Here is an 18361-nt window from a genome sequence, read left to right on the forward strand (position 1 = left end):
GTATGCCGAGCCTCCTTCCTCATGACCTTTGCCATGGGCGGAGCTCCTGCTCCCAGCACTTTGACAGTAACTGCGTGTTGCATGAGGCAGTGTGGGTGTCCTCAGGGGTGGCTACCTAACTTTGCATGTTTCCTGACTGACACAACACTCCTGCCAGTGCTTTGGGGCTGGGGTGGTGAGTGTCAGTGGGAGGAGTAACCAAGTTTCACTTCCTTGCTGGTTGGAGACTTGCAGCTACAGCCGGCTTGAGTCTTACTAAGGAGGGGAGACTGTGAGGAACAGCAGAGCCGTCCCTCTCTGCCTCTTACCCAGAGCACCTTGGCAGGGGCTTTGTGGACGTGAGGGGTGTGAATGGGCAGAGCAGAATCTCTAGAAGGGAAGATGAGCACCCAGGATCCTTCAGATCTGTGGAGCAGGTCGGATGGAGAAGCGGAGCTGCTCCAGGACTTGGGGTAAGAGGGCAGGTCCCCTGCTCCAAGAGCTTCTTGGGTGAACCTTAACTCACTGCTCCTACCTGAATGCTCAGCTTGATGAGTGATTATCCTTAGTACTGTCTCTTTCTGAGTCTCAATCTTCTATCCTTTTTACTCAAAGGACAGTAGATACTCATCTCTGTGTGGGGCCAATTCCACTGTGAAAGCACATATCATCTTTGTAGATCTAAAAATAAATAGGTGGAGAAAATGGGACAAAAATAAAATATTGGAAATTCTTTGAGATTACGGACAGAATTGGGCTAGGGTCACTGATGTTGCTGGGTTTCCTTGCTGTTATTGATCTGGTTTATAAATAAATGTACTGTTAAACAGTTCTGAGCTCCAAGCTGTGAAATAAACAGAAAGCCTAGACCCTGCTGTAAGGGAGAGGGACTTTTTCAAAAGAGAAAGAATGAGGAAGTGTGTGCAGCCGTGTCCCATATATGTTTCTTTCTCCCGACACTGCACTTGTGACCTCTTGTATGCATGCATGTCTGGAAGGTCAACTTTGAGCCTTTCAAATACTAACAAGTGAGGAAGGGGATAAACTTTCTTCTCCAAACAGGCTGTACATTTAAGTAGGTGAAGTCATCATAGTCCTGTCTTTAGAAAGGGACCAGATAAGACAGTTCATCAGGATACTCAATAAAAGAAGCAAGTATTGCACAAGAGAAGGGCGGGGGATTTCCTAGAGAAACTGCTCCTTTCCCCGGATGCACCAGGAATAGACTGGCGAGGCTGGTTTTGACACCTGTGATTCCAGAGAGGTAAGCCCTGCACCTGCTATCCTACTAAACAGCTCTGATCTTCACAAACACCCAAGGACAGAGGACCTTCACTCATCTCCATCTATCAAAGGAAGGAAACAAGCACCAAAGGGACTGAATAAGTTCCAGCGGTTACCAATCAATTACGAGTCAGGTTTCCAATCTGCCAGGTCTGTGTTCTTAAGCAGAGAAAAACTAAAGTAGGGATGAACTCTCTCTCCATGAAGACTACAGAGAGTGTATCTTTTGGAGTTGTATTACTATAAGAGTTCTCAACAAGTCCTGTCTTTATTAATAGATTTTAAACTTGAGGTCTCAGAATTGAACTCTACCTTCATAAGATAAATCAGACATAACAGCTAGACTTTTCAGTAAAGGAAACTCCCCTTAAGGGGAGTGGAGTCAGAGCTCCAGGACCAGAAGTCAGAGCTTCTAGCCTCCTGGACCAAATCCCCAAACAGCAGAGGTAAAATGCCCCCTGAGCATCCAAAACAGTCATCACAAAGCCGAGGCATGAAAGCGGGAAGCTGGGCTCTCACTTAGATCTTTATTAACTTATTAAACTATCATTCTTTACGTGATGGGTTATCTAGATTCCCAGCCCACAACTGGTAGGAAGCCCCAAAGGAGAAGAGACAAAGGAAATACTCAGCTCTGCTCCCTTAATTCACCAATCCTTGAACCGAGGCTCTGTGATTGAGTGCCCTTGGCACTCACTTCAATGACAAAGATGAGTTAATGCTGTCTCTTCTCCTCACCTTAGTGCCCATAGCAGGAAATGACTACAGGTAAAACCCACAAGGAAACAGGTGTCTTTCCTCTACATGTGGAGATGGACATCCACTGCAACGCCCAATTACCCCCAAAAGGTGCTTTTATGTCCAGACCTCTATTTCAGGAGGCCCGGATATGTCTTTAACATTGGAGGATGGATTCTGCAACAACAGGCCAGCCACAGTTTTCTAGGGAAATTGCTCTACAGTTGTGTTTCTTAACCTTGGCCATGAACTGGAATAACCTAAGGAGTTTAAAAAAATTCCCTGCCCAGGCCACCCACCAGACAAATGACATCAGTGTCTTGGGAGGCAAGCATTTTCTTTGTAGAGTTTCCAAGTGATTCCAGAGAGAGACTGAAGTTGAGAATCCCTGCACAGAACAGAAATCCGTCAGAAGCACTGAGTCAATGTGCCCTTGTTTTTCATTTGTTGAGTATGTACATGAGGAATCTTAAAGCCATGAATAAATAGATACTGATATTTCATTTGTGGGTTTGGGAGCATTTTGTTTACCAGTTTTTTACAGACGTATTTAATAGATAATAGAATCCACTCATTTCTAGTGTACAGTTCAATAATTTGTAATGGCTTTAAAGAGTGCTACAACCATCACCATAAACCAATTTTATAACATTTTCATCATCCTGATAAGAAACCACAAGAGCATTTTTTTTTAATACTCAGTGTTGGGTTAATATATCACCTGGCTGATGGATGGCCCTGTTTCCCAGGTATAAATACTCTGACCATGGGCATTTTCAAGCTGCCAAAGGTTTAACAACAAGCTTACAAAATCCCTGAGAATTTAATAATGGACTTGAGTTCTTGTCCCTCTAGGACAATCCTGATACACTTCTCGTTGGTCGTAGGATCTGAGAAAACTTGAAAATGACTTCTTGTCTCTGGTGGAATTCTGAATAAAGTGAAACTTCTTCTTTGAACCTATAAGCTACTGGTTAGGTAGAATCTACCCCCAAGTAGAATGTGGAGGCTCAGTGATGTCTGACTCTTTGCAACTCCATGGACTGTAGCCCACCAGACTCTTCTGTCCTTGGAACTGTCCAGGCAAGAATACTGGAGCAGGTTGCCATATATTACTCCAAGCGATCTTCATGACTCAAGGATCGGTCTAACCTGTGTCTCTTGCATCACCTACATTGGCAGGCAGATTCTTTACTACTGTGCTACCTCGGAATCCAGCTATCCCTAAACTTCTAATTAATTCAGTTTTTCAAATGCTCCCTAAAAACAAAATGATTTAATGCAGTTGGTAGATAAAAAGGGGCTGATTTTATTGCCTTCATTTTAAAATTGTTTTTAAAAGGATTATTTGAATAGTTAGGTAGATTCTTAATGTTTGTATTTTTGATATAGACAAACAGATAAGGTGATGGTTAAATGGAAGACATGTCATGCATTTTTGTTCTTCGGTCCCTATTTTCCTCCGGGCTCTGGAATCTATCAGCTCTGCAAACTAACCCCTGAATTGCAGCAGCTCCATCCCCTGCCTTTCTAGGACACACATGACCTGCACAGAAGATGCATTTATTCTCTCTAAAGCAACTTGGATGCAGTTCTGCGTCTCATTTGTCAAGTGTCAGCCTAAAAACATTTTTTTCTTCACCCTAAACATATTCACGCAGCCAGAAGCAAAGGGGAAATAACACAATCTGCAATGGTTGCTCAGCTTCACTTACACACCGGCCGAATGGGGGTTGGGGGGAGGTGGGAAGGGAGGGGCAAGGGCCGTGGAGGATGGTCCGTGTGAAGGAGAAGGTGGACAGGGAACAGAGGGCAGGCTGTGTGAGGCTTTCAAAATCAAGTGATGGGGAAAGGAAACAAATAATGATGATTCGAGATACCACCTAAGGAGCAAACTAGGCTAGAATTGCTCATCAGTTTCGTGTTGTCCAACTCTTTGGGACCCCATGGACTAGGTCCGCCAGGCGTCTATGGAATTTTCCAGGCAAGAATACCGGAGTGAGTATTCCCTTCTCCAGGGGATCTTCCCCATTTAAGGGCTGCCCTGGTGACTCAGACGGTTAAGAATCTGCCTTCAATGCCTGAAACCCAGGATCAATCCCTGGGTCGGGAAGGTTCCCTGGAGAAGGGAATGGCAGCCCACTCCAGTATTCTTGCCTGGAGAATTCCAAGGACAGAGGAGGAGCCTGGTGTGCTACAGTCCATGGGGTTGAAATGAGTCAGACAAACAAAGCGAATAACAGTTTCACTTTCATTTTAACCATTTAAAATTCCCACAATTCTTTTATTATAACAAAAATTCCTACAAACAATGTAGGAATGGTGTAGGTTTGTAGTTTGTTTAAGGATGCTCCCTTGCAAATGGTATTACTACAGACACAAAAGGGATACAATGAAATAAAAATATTTTAGGATATTTTAAAACTAAATATTCATGGGGACTTCCTGGTGGTCCAGAGATTACAAGGGACGTGGGATCCCACGTGCTGTGGGGCAAAAATGTAAAAAGAAAAGAAAAAATCATTCAAATTATCTAGTCATACATATTCTTTCAAGTGAGAAATATAGTAAATATTCCTTTAAAAAATATTCTTTTGTTTTATATATATACTTTCCCAAGTCTCAAATTTGATAAGAAAGTATCTGTGTTTGGCTGTGTTTGTCGAAGTCAAGAAAGTAGATTCTAAGCTCTGGATATTAAAATATATTAATTAAAAAGTCTCTCACTTCTCACCTCTAAGAGAAGGTTAGACCAGATGAAGGGTAAGCAAACATTTTTGTCCAAAACCCAGGTTATAAATATTTTAGACTTTGCAGGCGTTATGACTTATGCTTCAGCTACTCACATCTGCCCTTGTGGGGTAAAAACAGCCATAGATAACACAAAAACAAATGACTGTGATGGTGTGCAAACACAATGTTATTTAAGGACCTACCCTAAAATTTGAATTTCATATGATTTTCATGAGTCACAAAATATTCTTTTTTCCCCCCTAACTGTTTAAGTATAGAACTCCACTTGGCTCACAGTCGAAACAAAATCTTGTACCTTGGCAGGAATTGGCCCTCGGATGATGACTTGCTGACCTAGGGAATGAGTAATAACAACTAAAGCAAGTTCTCACGGCAAGGCAGGCATTTTACATACACTCACTCTGGTCTTTGAATGATACTGATGTTCCAGCTCTACATCCAAGGAGACTCATCAGCAGAACAATCAGACTGCCTGGCATCCTAGAGAATCTGGGTCCCCAGTCCATGCTTATCCCATGGAACCAGGTTGTTCTCCTGTTCTAAGAGTCACGTGCCAGCCCCAGGCCATTCACATCATTTGACCTTCACAATACCACCATCAGCACAGTGTGATTATGCTCATTTCATAAATTCAGGAGGTGACTTCAAGTCAGTCAGGTGAACTGTCTCTAGGTCACAGACCTCGATGTTGGTGCCCTGACAGTGCCTAGGAACTTGCTCCAAAGCTGCTACTCCTTCCACGAGATGAAAGAACATAAATGTTCTAAGAATGGCAATTAGTCATTGCTGGATGCTCACCATATAGCAGGCATTATTTTAAGCCCTTTGCTTGTGTGACTTATTAAATTCACACATCACTGTGGGATAGATACTACCACTTACGTCATTCTTGTTTGCAAACGGAGAAATGAAGGACAGAGCTTTTATTATCACACGCCCAGGTTTACAAGCTCACAAAGCTTCGAATCCAGGAGTTTGGCTCCAGAGCACACATTTTTGTCCACTAATACAACTTCCTAATGTCTGTCCAACTTCTCTCTTCTTATTATACCTGCACTATTAGTGCTGGTGAGAACTGAGAGAAAAAAAAAGTTCTGTGATGACTACCACCAAAACTTTTTTTTTTTTTAACTAAAAGACATTATTCTTTCACATTCTTCATATAATAAATATGCACACAAAGCCAGATCAATACGCTAACTCATCAGAACTTTTAAAAATTGAGGGTAGATTCCTTTCTTCTAGGCTAGACAAATTGAGTAGGCTAAGAAAAACATGGTAGAGTCAAAGCTTTAAAGGAACCTGTTTACTTGATACCAAGTAGAGCAATGAAGCTTGTTCCTCTTCTGGCACAATTCTGTAATCTCGGACTCTAAAAATGAGGGTGATTCTCTTGTGGCTGAGCAAGAGTACGTAACTTGTAGTGCACAGTTCGATCTCTGCTCGAAGCAATCGAATTTCCTCTTCTCTTGCTGTGTTTCTGTTCCTCTATGGGTAACGGTGACTTCCTCCTACTTACATGTGGAAGTCTGGCCACACAGGTTCTCCACACTGAGTGGGGTCACTTTGCTTCATTCATTCTCCCTTCTATTCCTTCATAGATCCGTCTGTTGAATGATGACATTATGCAAGGCAGTGTGGGAGATGCTGGCAGCAAGAAGTGGCTATCCCCTGAAGGAGTTTACAGGGCAGAGGACAGGGAGTGCCCGTGTGGGTGGAGTTAGAAGGCAGAGTGGAGGGGCCGGGTCATCACTGTGTCTGCACAAGGCACACGGCAGATGGCCGGCAGGAAGGAGATCCATAGGATTTCTGTCAGGTGAAGGCAGAGAGAGAGACATTTTCTAAAGAGAAAATGGCATGAATAACACAGTAGAAGAGGAAAAGCGTGTGGATATTCAGAAAATGAAAACCGTCCACGTGGACTCGGACCCTCCCAGCCCCTGGGAGGGTCATTACTCAGCATTCAGCCTGACTCTGGCCTTCACCTCTGAGAGACCCCACCTTCGGCTACATTCTTTGAGAACGCTTCCACCTGGTTTCTTACCCTTTTTTTTTTTTTCAAACCTGGGTTAATTTCTTGTTCCCACCAACTCCCTCCCCACAACTATCCCATCAGCTAGGATAAACTCCTGGTCTGAGCCCACACACTCCGGCTCCTGCTCCCTGATGTGGGCCCATATCTGAACCCCACTGCAGCTGGGTAGCTGAGTCTTAGCTGTCGCTTGGTCACCTCTAGGCTCCCTGTAGTCCTGTGCCCCCAACTCCCTGCCCACTAGTGTCTGCTCCCATTGTCTCTTGTTAGAACTGCTTTGTTTAAAAATCTTTAAAGTTTAAAAAGCATAAAGGCAAGAGTTCAATTTGTTTTGAGAAAAATATAGCTATGTCAGACAAGGTTACTTTTTGGAGGCACGTGCCGAATTACTTAAGATTAAAGTGCTGTGATATCTGTAATTTACTTTTAAATGTTCACCCAAAAACATAGGAAGAAAATATGGCAAAAAGTTAAAAATTATTTTACCTAAAATATGGATATTATTTAAATATGTGGATATTATTTATACTATTTTTCTACTTTCTTATATATCTGATATTATTCATCACAGTTTAAAATAATAATAAATGCATTAATTATTGATGATTTGGGGAACAAAGAAAAGCACCCAAAATGACCCCCAAAATGACATATTATTCAACTTCTTTCCAGTCTTTTAAAAGCAGTTTTCTGTAAATACACACAGATGGAATTGCAGTCATACCATGTATATCATTTTGCTCTGGATTTCTGGTACCGTATATCTTCTTCATCTACTTTTGGTTCTTTCTCAAAGTGGATTCTGGGTCTGGTCTCTCCTTAGGCAGCCTGTTTCTCTATTTTAAAATCTGAATATTTAGACTGGTCCAAATTCCAGAAAGCCTTAAATAGATTAGGAGTTTGGACTTGGGTCAAACTTCATTTGACAGTATGGAAATATTGAACATTTACAGGAACGTGGAATTGTGTGGCCACCATGCTTTGTTTTGGGATAGATTAACCTGGGAGTTGAGCATGATGCATAGCAATGAGTTCAGAGCCAAGAAAGCTAACGAATGAGGGAGTTTACAGATCTGTGAATAAGAAACTAGGGAGAGGATCTGGGAATAGTAAGGAAGGAACAGGGTTAGATGCCAGTAATTCCTCTGAGCTAAAAACATAAGGGATTCATACCCAAATAAGAATGAGTTCTGCTTTTGTATAGTTTTTCAAAATGACATCAAAAAATTTTTGACAATCTTACTGTCATGAATGTCTTCTAATTCATCTATTGTTTGCTCTATCTTATAAAAATCTAAAGGTGCCTGGGTCTCATTTTACTCCTCAGAGCATTCTGACTCACCACCAGTTTTGTCTATGTTTTGGATTAATCCTCCACATAGTCTTAGAACCATTTCCAGATGATGTCAGTCCTAAGGCCCTCAGAGGTTTGGACATCTGCTCCAAGCTGAGCACTGAGTATTCCTTTTGACAATGAGCAACCTAGGGGCAGGGCTGTAGGTTACACAGCTTTGTCTATTCTGTCCAAGCCCAGCACTTGACAAAGAGCAGAATTCTAAATATCTGAATTGCCTCAAGTTGGGTCAAAACCAAGACAAGAACTCAAGGTCCCTGACTTCAGTTTTCCACACCAACACTGGTGATGTATATATTACCCTCAGACTCACTCAGTCCTCTTAACAAATGGTTTGTCTGCTGGGAAAAATTGACCTCAGTTGGAGGCATCACCTAAACAATGAAATAGACAGGAGATAATGAAACAAGGATCTTTCTTTTTTTACATTCCCCCAAAGTTTGGGACTTTTTCCTATAGATGTAGCTTCCTGAAAGTGACAGTCTCTGTCTCCCGTCCCAGCCCACAATGGTAGGTTGTCAATGACAACTACAGTCTGAGGACACTTACCCCCTCTGAAGCAGCATTTCATGATGTTTAGATTGTAAGGGTAACCAGACTAAGTGCAGAGTCAAGCTTGCTTCCACTCAGATATGAGCCTTCTTGAGAGACCCTCTGGTTTGGGATGTCTGCCCAGTCATTCAAGTCCCCCTCAAGCTCTTATCTATGACATAGTTTTTCTAGTCAGTCTCTGAAATTTGGTTCGCAGTCCCAATCACACATTCCCCGATCCCCAGCCACGGGGAGAACAATGATGCTCTTTTGGTTTTACAGCCATTTGTGCACGCTGCAGGCGGACCAGGGGACTGGGCAGGATCTCCGCTGGGATGAGATGCAGTTTGCCCTCATCCTCCACCCTCCCCATTCCTGGTGGCTCTGCCCTAGGGTCTCACATGTCTCTGACCTTCCTGTGTCCACTGACTCAAGTCAGGCTCTGTGGGTCTGCGTCCTTCTGGCACTTGGGGTTCTCCACTTCTGTGTCCTGGATCACTGTACTGTGTCCTGGATCACTCTGGGTGGGTCTCTGTTAGTCCCTAGGTGTTTCTGGCTACCTATGTGAGCCTCTACGTGTGCCTTTCTCGGTCTCCAGGTCCTTGTGTCTCTCTTTCTACAGTTCTTGGCTTATGTGTCTCTGACCCTTTGTGTCCCTCTGTGTCTCTGGATTTCCGAGTCTCTGGCTCTCTTTCTGTGTTTCCACCTCTCAGGACTTCTTGTCTCACTGCTCAGGCTCCTTCAAGAACAAGTTTGGCCTGGTTTCCGACTCCCACAGAATTATCAAACCTGTTCAGTCTGTTTCCTTTTACCTGGGCCTTGGCTCCACGAAAAAACACTGGAGGCCCCACCTTCAGTGCACTGTGTGACCAGAGACATACTCTGGCTCTGTCATCACTCAGGTATGCCCCATTTAGCTCTGCTACTATCATTTGTAAATGTGGGCATTTAGAATGGCAATGGACAATGCCTCGGACCAGCCGGTTCCATCACAGAAACCTCCTAATTGGAAAGACTGTGGTGGGTCTTTCTACAACTGCCCCATGTATCACACTATGATACATAGAGCTTTCAAACTTCTTTGCCAAGCCTCTGCTTGGTTCTGTTTTTTTTGGATGGGATCCTTTGCTACAATCAATGGAAAGATGAGCCCACATCTGTGAACAGCGGACTCAACATGCTCATGTGGACAATACCACATTGTCACATAAAATATGCCATAGCCTGACTATGGTACCAATTTCACTACTGACATCTTCTGAGCTGATAAGACATTTCCTTTTCCTTAACCCATGATTTCTGATGGCCAAGTGCTTCATTTTTTCAGGAAATCAAAGTATCTAACACTGCTGCTGCTGCTAAGTCGCTTCAGTCATGTCTGACTCTGTGCGACCCCATGAAAAAATGAATACAAAAGCAATCCCATGGAGTGACTCAAGCACAGAGGATGAAATAGCCTGAGTTAAGATGGCTTAGTTTGCGATTGCCTAATAGATTTATTTTTTTGTTGTTGTATCACCATTGTGTTCAGAAGGATTCTGAGGCCAAGCATAAACTTAGCAAGGAAGAAGACAGAGAGTGCAGACTTCCCCTGTGCTCCTGTGGCTAAGACTCCATGCTCCCAGTGCAGGAGGCTGGCTCTATTCCTGGTCTGGGAATTAGATCCCACATGCTGCAACTAAGAGTTTGTGTGCTTCACTAAAGATTTCAGATGCTGCCACGAAGACTGAAGATCCTGAGCACCTCAACTAAGATTTGCACAGCCAAATAAATTTAAAAAAAAAAAAGAAAGAAAAGGGGAGTGCATCATATGTTATGAATTTGCCATCTTTGGTCTAGAGAGTTCAGAAAGCATGTCAGTGCCATTCAAAAGTGAGAATAATTTTCAGAACTGTTTCTTTTGCATTCTAAAGCTTCTCAAATATAATATATTTAAGCTTTTGATTAAGAAGGCTTGCCATCTTACTTTTTGTCTAAAAAAAAATGCTTGTCATGAACACGAAAAAAAGTGAGCGTAATTTTGAAAATGAATAAAAAGTGAAAACTCTCTAAAGAAGAGTGCTTTTGTTGGCCATTCAACTCCAGAGCCTATAAGCTGTTTTCATACAAGCAGGAATTTCTGTTATTGCTTTGGGTTAAAATATGTCCTCATAAGTCTGAAGGGACAGAATCTTATTTCTATGTAACTTCTCTTTGGCAGGAAGGGGGAAAATAGGTATTTAAATATGTGAATAATCTGTAGACGTGAGTTAGGAAGAGATTTTCTCCCCAAGATGTATATAACCAAAACTGGATGTATGGCTCATGTTTTAACATGCAAGACTGGTTTCTGTGTCCACTTGTTCCTCCGGTGTTACTTTGCATGATTCTTCAGTATAGACCGTCTGTTCCAGGTAGGCATTGTGTTTTCTGTAGACCCATGCATACGTCAACCCCAGTGCCTTTGCTGATGCTACTGCTCCTGTTGGAATGCTCTTTTCTCTTACACTTAATGAATTCTGTATCTATTCTTCAAGTTCCAACTCATGGTCTTCCTCCTCCATGAAGCTTTCCTTGATCATTTCATTTCCTCAGGAGCTCCCCCTTCTATATCATTTACTGTCCATATCACTAAGATAGCAGCTATCTGGGGATTTTTTTTTAATTAAATTAGCCACAGACCCTTCTCTTTCCTTCCTAAGTACTGTAAAGCCACTTAGTATACTCTTTGCTCTCTTTGTCTCCCTCTTTAATACTACATACATTACACTCAAACCATCAAGATTGTTGAAGTGAATTAAAGTTTTTAGGACCAAGAGTCCTTCAACTCTGTGCTTCTCAAACTCTAAACTCATACCAATCATGTAGAGCTCATGATGAAAACAGATTATAATTCAGGGGGTCTAGGAATGTGAATGTGCTAATGTGAATTCCAACAAAATCTCAGGGTTCTGAATGACAAAAGACCTCACATTGTTTTTCAAACATCAGGTACAACCCAAGCATGTCCTTAAAGTTAATTTAGGGGACCACAGTCAATATTTGTTAAAAAAGAAATAGGAAAGAAAATAGTAAACAGCATTTAAAAGGATAGTATTTTTCCCTATAACACTTTTTGGATTTTTTTGTATGCATGTTTATAATGTAACTGTGTATACACACACACACACACAACACACACACACACAGAGATACAAAATATATTTTATGCTGTTGGTTAATTCAAAGAGCTTGAAAACTTCTCTTTCAAAGGACAGAGCAGAATGAGAAATAATTGTATCAACAAATTAAGTTAAGACAATTAAAATCAAAGGGATAAGAAACCATGAAGACTCCAGTACAGTGGGGCAGTTTCCCAGAAGGCTCTAGCGCAAAGGGCACTGGAATGAGAGAAGAGGCGGAACTGAGGATGGGGTTTCTGGATGGAGCTCGTCTGTTTTGTCTGTGGTTGAGCTTATTTCCTGTATCTCACTGAGAGGCAGCTATGAAAAGTCTTTAGTGGGTGGATGTTTCCTAATTTGTTAATGTATCATGGAAGGGATAACGCCACAGTTTCCTTCAAGGCCAGCTGCGGGTTTGATAAGCTAGTAAGCCCAGTACAAATATTCTTTGGAAGTTTGGTAAGCTTTTGTTGACTCTATTACCCTTGAACCATTTATGACAACATGTGGGCCTTGGGAGAAAAGAAAATACAACATTGCTTCAAATGTGTTGTTGTAAAGAGTAGTTTCTGGCTCTTTTTCACTTCTTCAGGAACAATGAGACAAAATTTTGTTTTTTTTTTTAAGTTTCTGGAAAATGAACCTTATCCCAAACAGCAGAGGAGTTGTATTCCCAGCAACCAACACAATGCCTAGAATATTCATAACTGTTGTTGTTCAGTCGCTCAATTGTGTCTGACTCTTTGCAACCCTATAGACTGTAGCACTCCAGGTTCCTCTGTCCATGGGATTTCCTAGGCAAGAATACTGGAGTAGGTTACCATTTTCTTCTCCAGGGGATCTTATGGACCCAGGGATCTAAACCTGCACCTCCTGCATTGGCAGATGGATTCTTTACCACTAAGCCACCAAGGAAACCCCATGTATGTTGTATAAATTGCAAAGATTGTATCTTGCTCTCTTCTGCAAAAGTTAAAGAATCATATAAGAGGTTTATTAAAGAAGTCAATGTTCCAGCATGAAAAAAGAGAGTTTTCCTACCAGGTGTTATTATTAGTCACCTTGACAGATGAGAAAGATGAAGGTTGCTACTTGCATGGGGTCATAACCAATGTGTCAGAAGTCACTGGGGCAGATGGACTCATCACTGAGGAAACGAGTGGAGATAAAGGCATGCTCTTGCCTCACAAAATTTTCACGGCTACTGCATGGGTGTTTGTGAGCCAGGTTGACTGCGTATTAGCATTCTTTTTCGCTTGGCAGTTCCCAGAAGTAAAAAGGTTTTTTATTGCACTAAATTCTAAAAACATCATCTAATGCAGCTGGCGGAGATGTGGGAGAGCCACAGAGGAACAGGACTTATTTGGGGGTTTTAATCAGCAGCAGGTCCAGCATGAATCAGCAGCGTGATGCAACTATTAAGAAACAAATGCAATCTTGGGCTGCCTTGCCATGTACCTGACAGCTGGAACAGGGAGATCCTCTGGGCTTTTGGTTTGCACATCAAATCTTACCTTGAAGATAGATTTTAAATATTTGGAAAGTATTCAGAAGAGATAAGTTCTCTGGGTGATCAAGGGACTGAAAGTCTGTCATAAAAGGAGAAGTTGAAGATGATGAAAACAAAAGCGAGAACATTTTAAACACTTTTAACTATTTGGGTAAGTGACATCTATATAACTCCAAGAAGTAACTTTGAGATCATCTGTTGAAAGCTGTATATCAGGAAACAGTAACCTGATGTAGGCAAGAGTTTTCTGGCCATAAATCATAGAAGTATGTACAGGTTTGCCTGTACAAGCTGTGAGTTCCCCATTACGAGCAATATGTAAACAAAGATTGGATAAGAATCTTACTAGGGTTGAGACTTTGCCCACACACTGTACAAAAATTAGAAATATAAACCAAGCTGTTGGCAATTAGGGACTAAATGTAGCTTTTATTTACTAAGTCAAACATTTTAATTGTTTACTCTAAAAAAAAAAAAAAAGCAGATGTGACTTTTATAATCTGTGAGTTTACTGTGAAGCCAATGAAGCGTCAGCTTCAGGGCCTCTGTCTTGCACAGACCCTAGTGAGGCAGTTAAAATAAATGCATCAGTTGGAAAAATATTTAAGAGTAGTCCCTGAGCATTAAAATTTTAAATACACTTACAGCTCATTTATGAAAGAAATTTGATAGAGGTTCTCAAATTTTCCAACAGTCCTAAAAACGTCATTATCAACATCACATTATGAAGTTGAAAATAACTTTTCTCTGCTATCAATAATTTAAAAAATTATAGGTGAAAGACTGAATTATTCTGTTCTCTCTATAGAAAATTACAGTAAAACATTGTTTTACATGAAAAAATAACTAAAGATGACCTGGCCAAAAGTGTAGAGAAAAAAGTATGGAGGTGTGTTAAACAGGTATTTAATGAATATAAGTTGTTTTCTCAGTTTATCAGCTTTTAATTTTTTTAATTTGTGATATAATTAACATATAACATTATATTTGTTTCAGGGGTACAACATAATGATTCAATATTTATGTATATCGCAAAATGACCACCACAATAAGTTCAGTTACCATCCATCACCACATGGGTAACAAAACATTTTTTCTTGTGATGAGAACTTTCAAGAGGAAATTTGTGCCTTTTGATACTCTGTATTCATTTTACTACCCCCTCAACATACATCTCCAGCATTCACCAATCTGTTCTCTGTATCTGTGAACTTGGTGTTTTGTTTGCTTTTTGTTGTTTTATTTTTTCTTATTTTTCATAGTTAAATGTTGGTGTATTTCATTCTTTTTTAATTGAAATATAGGTGGCACAGTGCTAAAGAATCTGCCTGCCAATGCTCAATCCCTGGGTCAGGAAGATCCCCTGGAGTAGGAAATGGCACCCTTTATTCTCCATTGTTGCCTGGAAGATTCCATGGACAGAGGAGCTTGGCAGGCTATGGTCCATGGGGTCACAAAGAGTTGGACATGACTGAGCAACTGAACACACGCACACATATAGCTGACATACACCGTTATGTTAGTTTCAGGAGTACTACACAGTGACTTGATACTTGTATACATTATGAAATGATCACCACAATAAGTAACCATCTGTCCCCTACAAAGCTCTTACAATATTATCACCATTATTCCTTATGCTGTATATTACATCCCTGTGGCTTATTTATTTTATAACCAGAACTTAGTACCCTTTAATCACCTACACCTGATTCACACACAATCCTTTCCTTTCTGGAAACTATACATTTGTTTTCTGGATCTATGAATCTGTTTTGTTCTGTTTGGTTGGTTGTTTTGTATTTTAGATTTCCCATATAGGTGATATCATACAGTATTTGTCTTTTTTCTGTCTGACATTTTGTTTAGCACAAGGCCCTTAAGGTCCACTCATGTTGAAAATGGCCAGATTTAACGCTTTATGGCTTAGTAACATTTCCCTTATCCATTCATCCATTAATGGATGTTTAGGTTATTTCTGCATCTTGTCTACTGTAAATAATGCAGCAATTAACATGGGTTTTTTTTTTTTAACATATATGTTTTCTAACCAGTGCTTTAATTTTCTTCAGATAAATACCCAAGAGTAGAATTGCTGGGTCATATAGCAGTCCTATTTTTAATTTTTTGACAAACCTCCAATCTGTTTTATATAGTGGTTGCATCAATTTACATTCCCACCAACCTTTTTTTCCACATCCTCACCAACACTGGTTAGTTCTTGTCTGTTTGATGACACCATTCTAACAGGTGTGAGGTGATATCTCATTGTGGTTTTGATTTGCATTTCCCCGTTGATTAGTGATGTTGAGCATCTTTTCATATATCTGTTGGCCATCTGTCTTCTTTGGAAAATGTGTATTCAGATCTTCAGTCCATTTTAATATTGGATTGCTTTGGATATATATTTTTTTTTTTGCTATTGAGTTCTTTCTCTAGTCTGAATATTAACCCCTTATTGGATATATGATTTGCAAATATTTTCTCCCATTCAGTAGGTTGCCTTTTCATTTTGTTGATGTCAGCTTTTAAAATTTGCAATCTATTATGAACTCTTACTCTAAAAAACTTTTCTCTTTTGGTAATTTAATATTAATTTTTCTTAAAGAGACTTCCAAATTTTACAAGCTTCAAGTCCCTTAAAATTCGAATCTTCCATCTAAAGTCAGAATAATCAAATAAAAACACTTTAAACACAGCCCCAGTTATAGGAATTTCGGCCCAGGCAATTAGTACTCTATGTAATGAGCTGTCGTGTATGCATTTTAAGCCATAAAAAGCTCTGTAGACATCAGCCAAGGAACAGTCAGCATCCAGAGCCAAGCATAAGATAGCATCAATATCCTCCCAGGCTCATCTCACCATGCCTGGCTGCTGCCCTTGGACACTCACCTGGATATTGCCCACCCCACTATGCAGGGCTCTGACCTGATACATACCTGGTGTCTGCCTGCTTCCTGGCCTTTGCTCCTGTTATTCCCTTTGCACAGATAGCTTCCTGAACAATTGTCGCTCCAAATTCCACCAGACTTTAAATAGAGAAAGTCTCTCTCCCCCTCTCCATTCAAGTACTAGGTCGCTTCCAGAATTCAATAAATAGTAGTTGAATAGGTAAATAAAATAAAATAATTAAATACAATAAGCATTACCAGGGCCCTGGAGGTTGGATTAAGGTAGAAATACTGTCTTCTCTTTTTCAAATTTTAGTTACTCAATTAATATATGTATTTTTTTTATTAGAACAAGCTAAATTAGGAAAATTTAATCAAACTAAGGACTCTTAACAATACTCTCAATCATGGTTCTTTCCATTAAGGACCATTCTTATGAGTTTGGAGTATATTTTATTAGCTTCCCATTTTGTGCTTTTATGTACTTTTATATGTGTATGTGTTGTATTATTTGGAGATGAGAGAGTTTTTCTTTAGTGGTTTCATACTGTACCTGATAGTACATTTTGGGATCTGTCGGCTCTGACATGTGTGGACATAAGCATTCCGTGTTTTCCCATGGGGGTGCAACTGGCATTCTGAGCGTGCCAATTCTCAGTTGCTCAGAACTACGTCAGTCTTCACAGGGTGGTAAGCATCTTGGCATTGCCTCAAGGAGTGCTGGTTGCACCCGACCTTCTGCCCCAAGCATTTGGTGACCAACATGCTCTCACCTTTTCAAATTCTGATTAACTTTTTTTTTTTTTCATAGCTTTAAAAAAAAAAATAACTGGAGGATTATTTCTTTACAAAGTTGTGCTAGTTTCTGCTGTACAACAATGTGAAACAGCTATAAGGATGCATATATCCCCTCTCTCTTGAGCCTCCCACCGCAATCCCACCCGTCTAGGCCGTCACAGAGCGCCAGGCTCTATCGTGTGTGTGTTTTACACACGATAGTGTATACATGTCAGCGCCACTCCCTCAGTTCACTCCACCCTCCCCTTCCCCACTGTTCCAACTGTCCGTTCTTCACATCTGCATCCCTGTTCCTGCCCTACAAATAGGTTCATCCGTACCATTTTTCGAGATTTCATCTATAACATGTGTTAATATTAGATATCTGTTTTTCTCTTTCTGACTTACTTCATTCCATGTGACAGACTTCGATTCATCCGCATCACTACAAATGACCCAGTTTCGTTCCTTACCTGATTAACTTTTAACAAAACCTCATCCTCTGAGCACTCAACTTTATCATCTCACTGTTGGTGGAAAATTAGGATGGCTCCTAATTTTTATTCTCACCAATGCTCTACGGTAAACATCTTCATTCACACTTCCTTCTGTGTACTTGTGAGTGTTTCACTAATCAGACATCAGAAGTGGAGTCACTGGTCATGTGGGCATGTCCGGTTATACTAGATATGTAAGTTCCCCTCCAACTTAAACACCTGCCAACAGTAGATGATAATATCCATTGCCCCTAAATTCTCTAATACTTAATACTAACCAGTCTGGTGGATTAAAAAAAAAATACTACATTATTGTTTTAGTTTGCATTTCTCTGATTAATAGTGAGACTATTTATTTGCAATACATATTTTCTCTTCTGTGAATGACTTTCATTTCCTCTTCTGTATATGTACATATTTTAATTCTTACTATATATGCTTTGTTACCAGAGAAAAAGCACAGTTTTAAAATAATTTGTGTGTTCCTTAAGGCCTGCTTAGATGTTGGGCCTTTCAAAAAATGGCCTTGATCTTTACTCTGTCTTGGGTGTAGTTCACAAAGTACTTCTCTCACCCTCTTGACTAGATTAATGGTTTCTTGAAGCCCAGCCTGGGTTTTTATTCCCTTTGACCTGCCTAGTATAATGCTTTGCACAGATTTGTACTCAGTAGGGAGAAGGCAATGGCACCCCACTCCAGTACTCTTGCCTGGAAAATCCCATGGATGGAGGAGTCTGGTAGGATGTAGTCCATGGGGTCACTAAGTTGCACGACTGAGCAACTTCACTTTCAGTTTCATGCATTGGAGAAGGAAATGGCAACCCACTCCAGTGTTCTTGCCTGGAAAATCCCAGGGACGGGGAAGCCTGGTGGG

At 40.7% G+C, this 18361-nt stretch overlaps 1 protein-coding gene across 4 annotated transcripts in view; it reads left to right on the forward strand.

Annotated features, from left to right (window-relative positions):
* The first annotated feature begins 207 nt into the window (after positions 1 to 207).
* Positions 208 to 18361, forward strand: part of DAPP1 (dual adaptor of phosphotyrosine and 3-phosphoinositides 1) — a 55357-nt gene continuing 37203 nt past the window's right edge. For 3 of the 4 annotated variants that reach the window (XR_015165712.1, XR_015165713.1, XM_086406741.1), the window contains exon 1: positions 223 to 452. Coding sequence is in view for 2 of the 4 variants with exons in the window: in XM_086406741.1 (XP_086262867.1) it covers positions 352 to 452 (101 nt within the window). In the remaining 2 variants the exon portion in view is untranslated. Of the gene's footprint in view, positions 453 to 18361 lie in introns of all 4 variants that reach the window. The other variant, XM_086406740.1, reaches the window with a different exon arrangement.

Source organism: Bos grunniens, chromosome 6, assembly GCF_055505025.1.
Source record: "Bos grunniens cultivar Pamir isolate PY7600 chromosome 6, Bosgru_T2T1.0, whole genome shotgun sequence".
Classification (NCBI taxonomy): domain Eukaryota; kingdom Metazoa; phylum Chordata; class Mammalia; order Artiodactyla; family Bovidae; genus Bos; species Bos grunniens.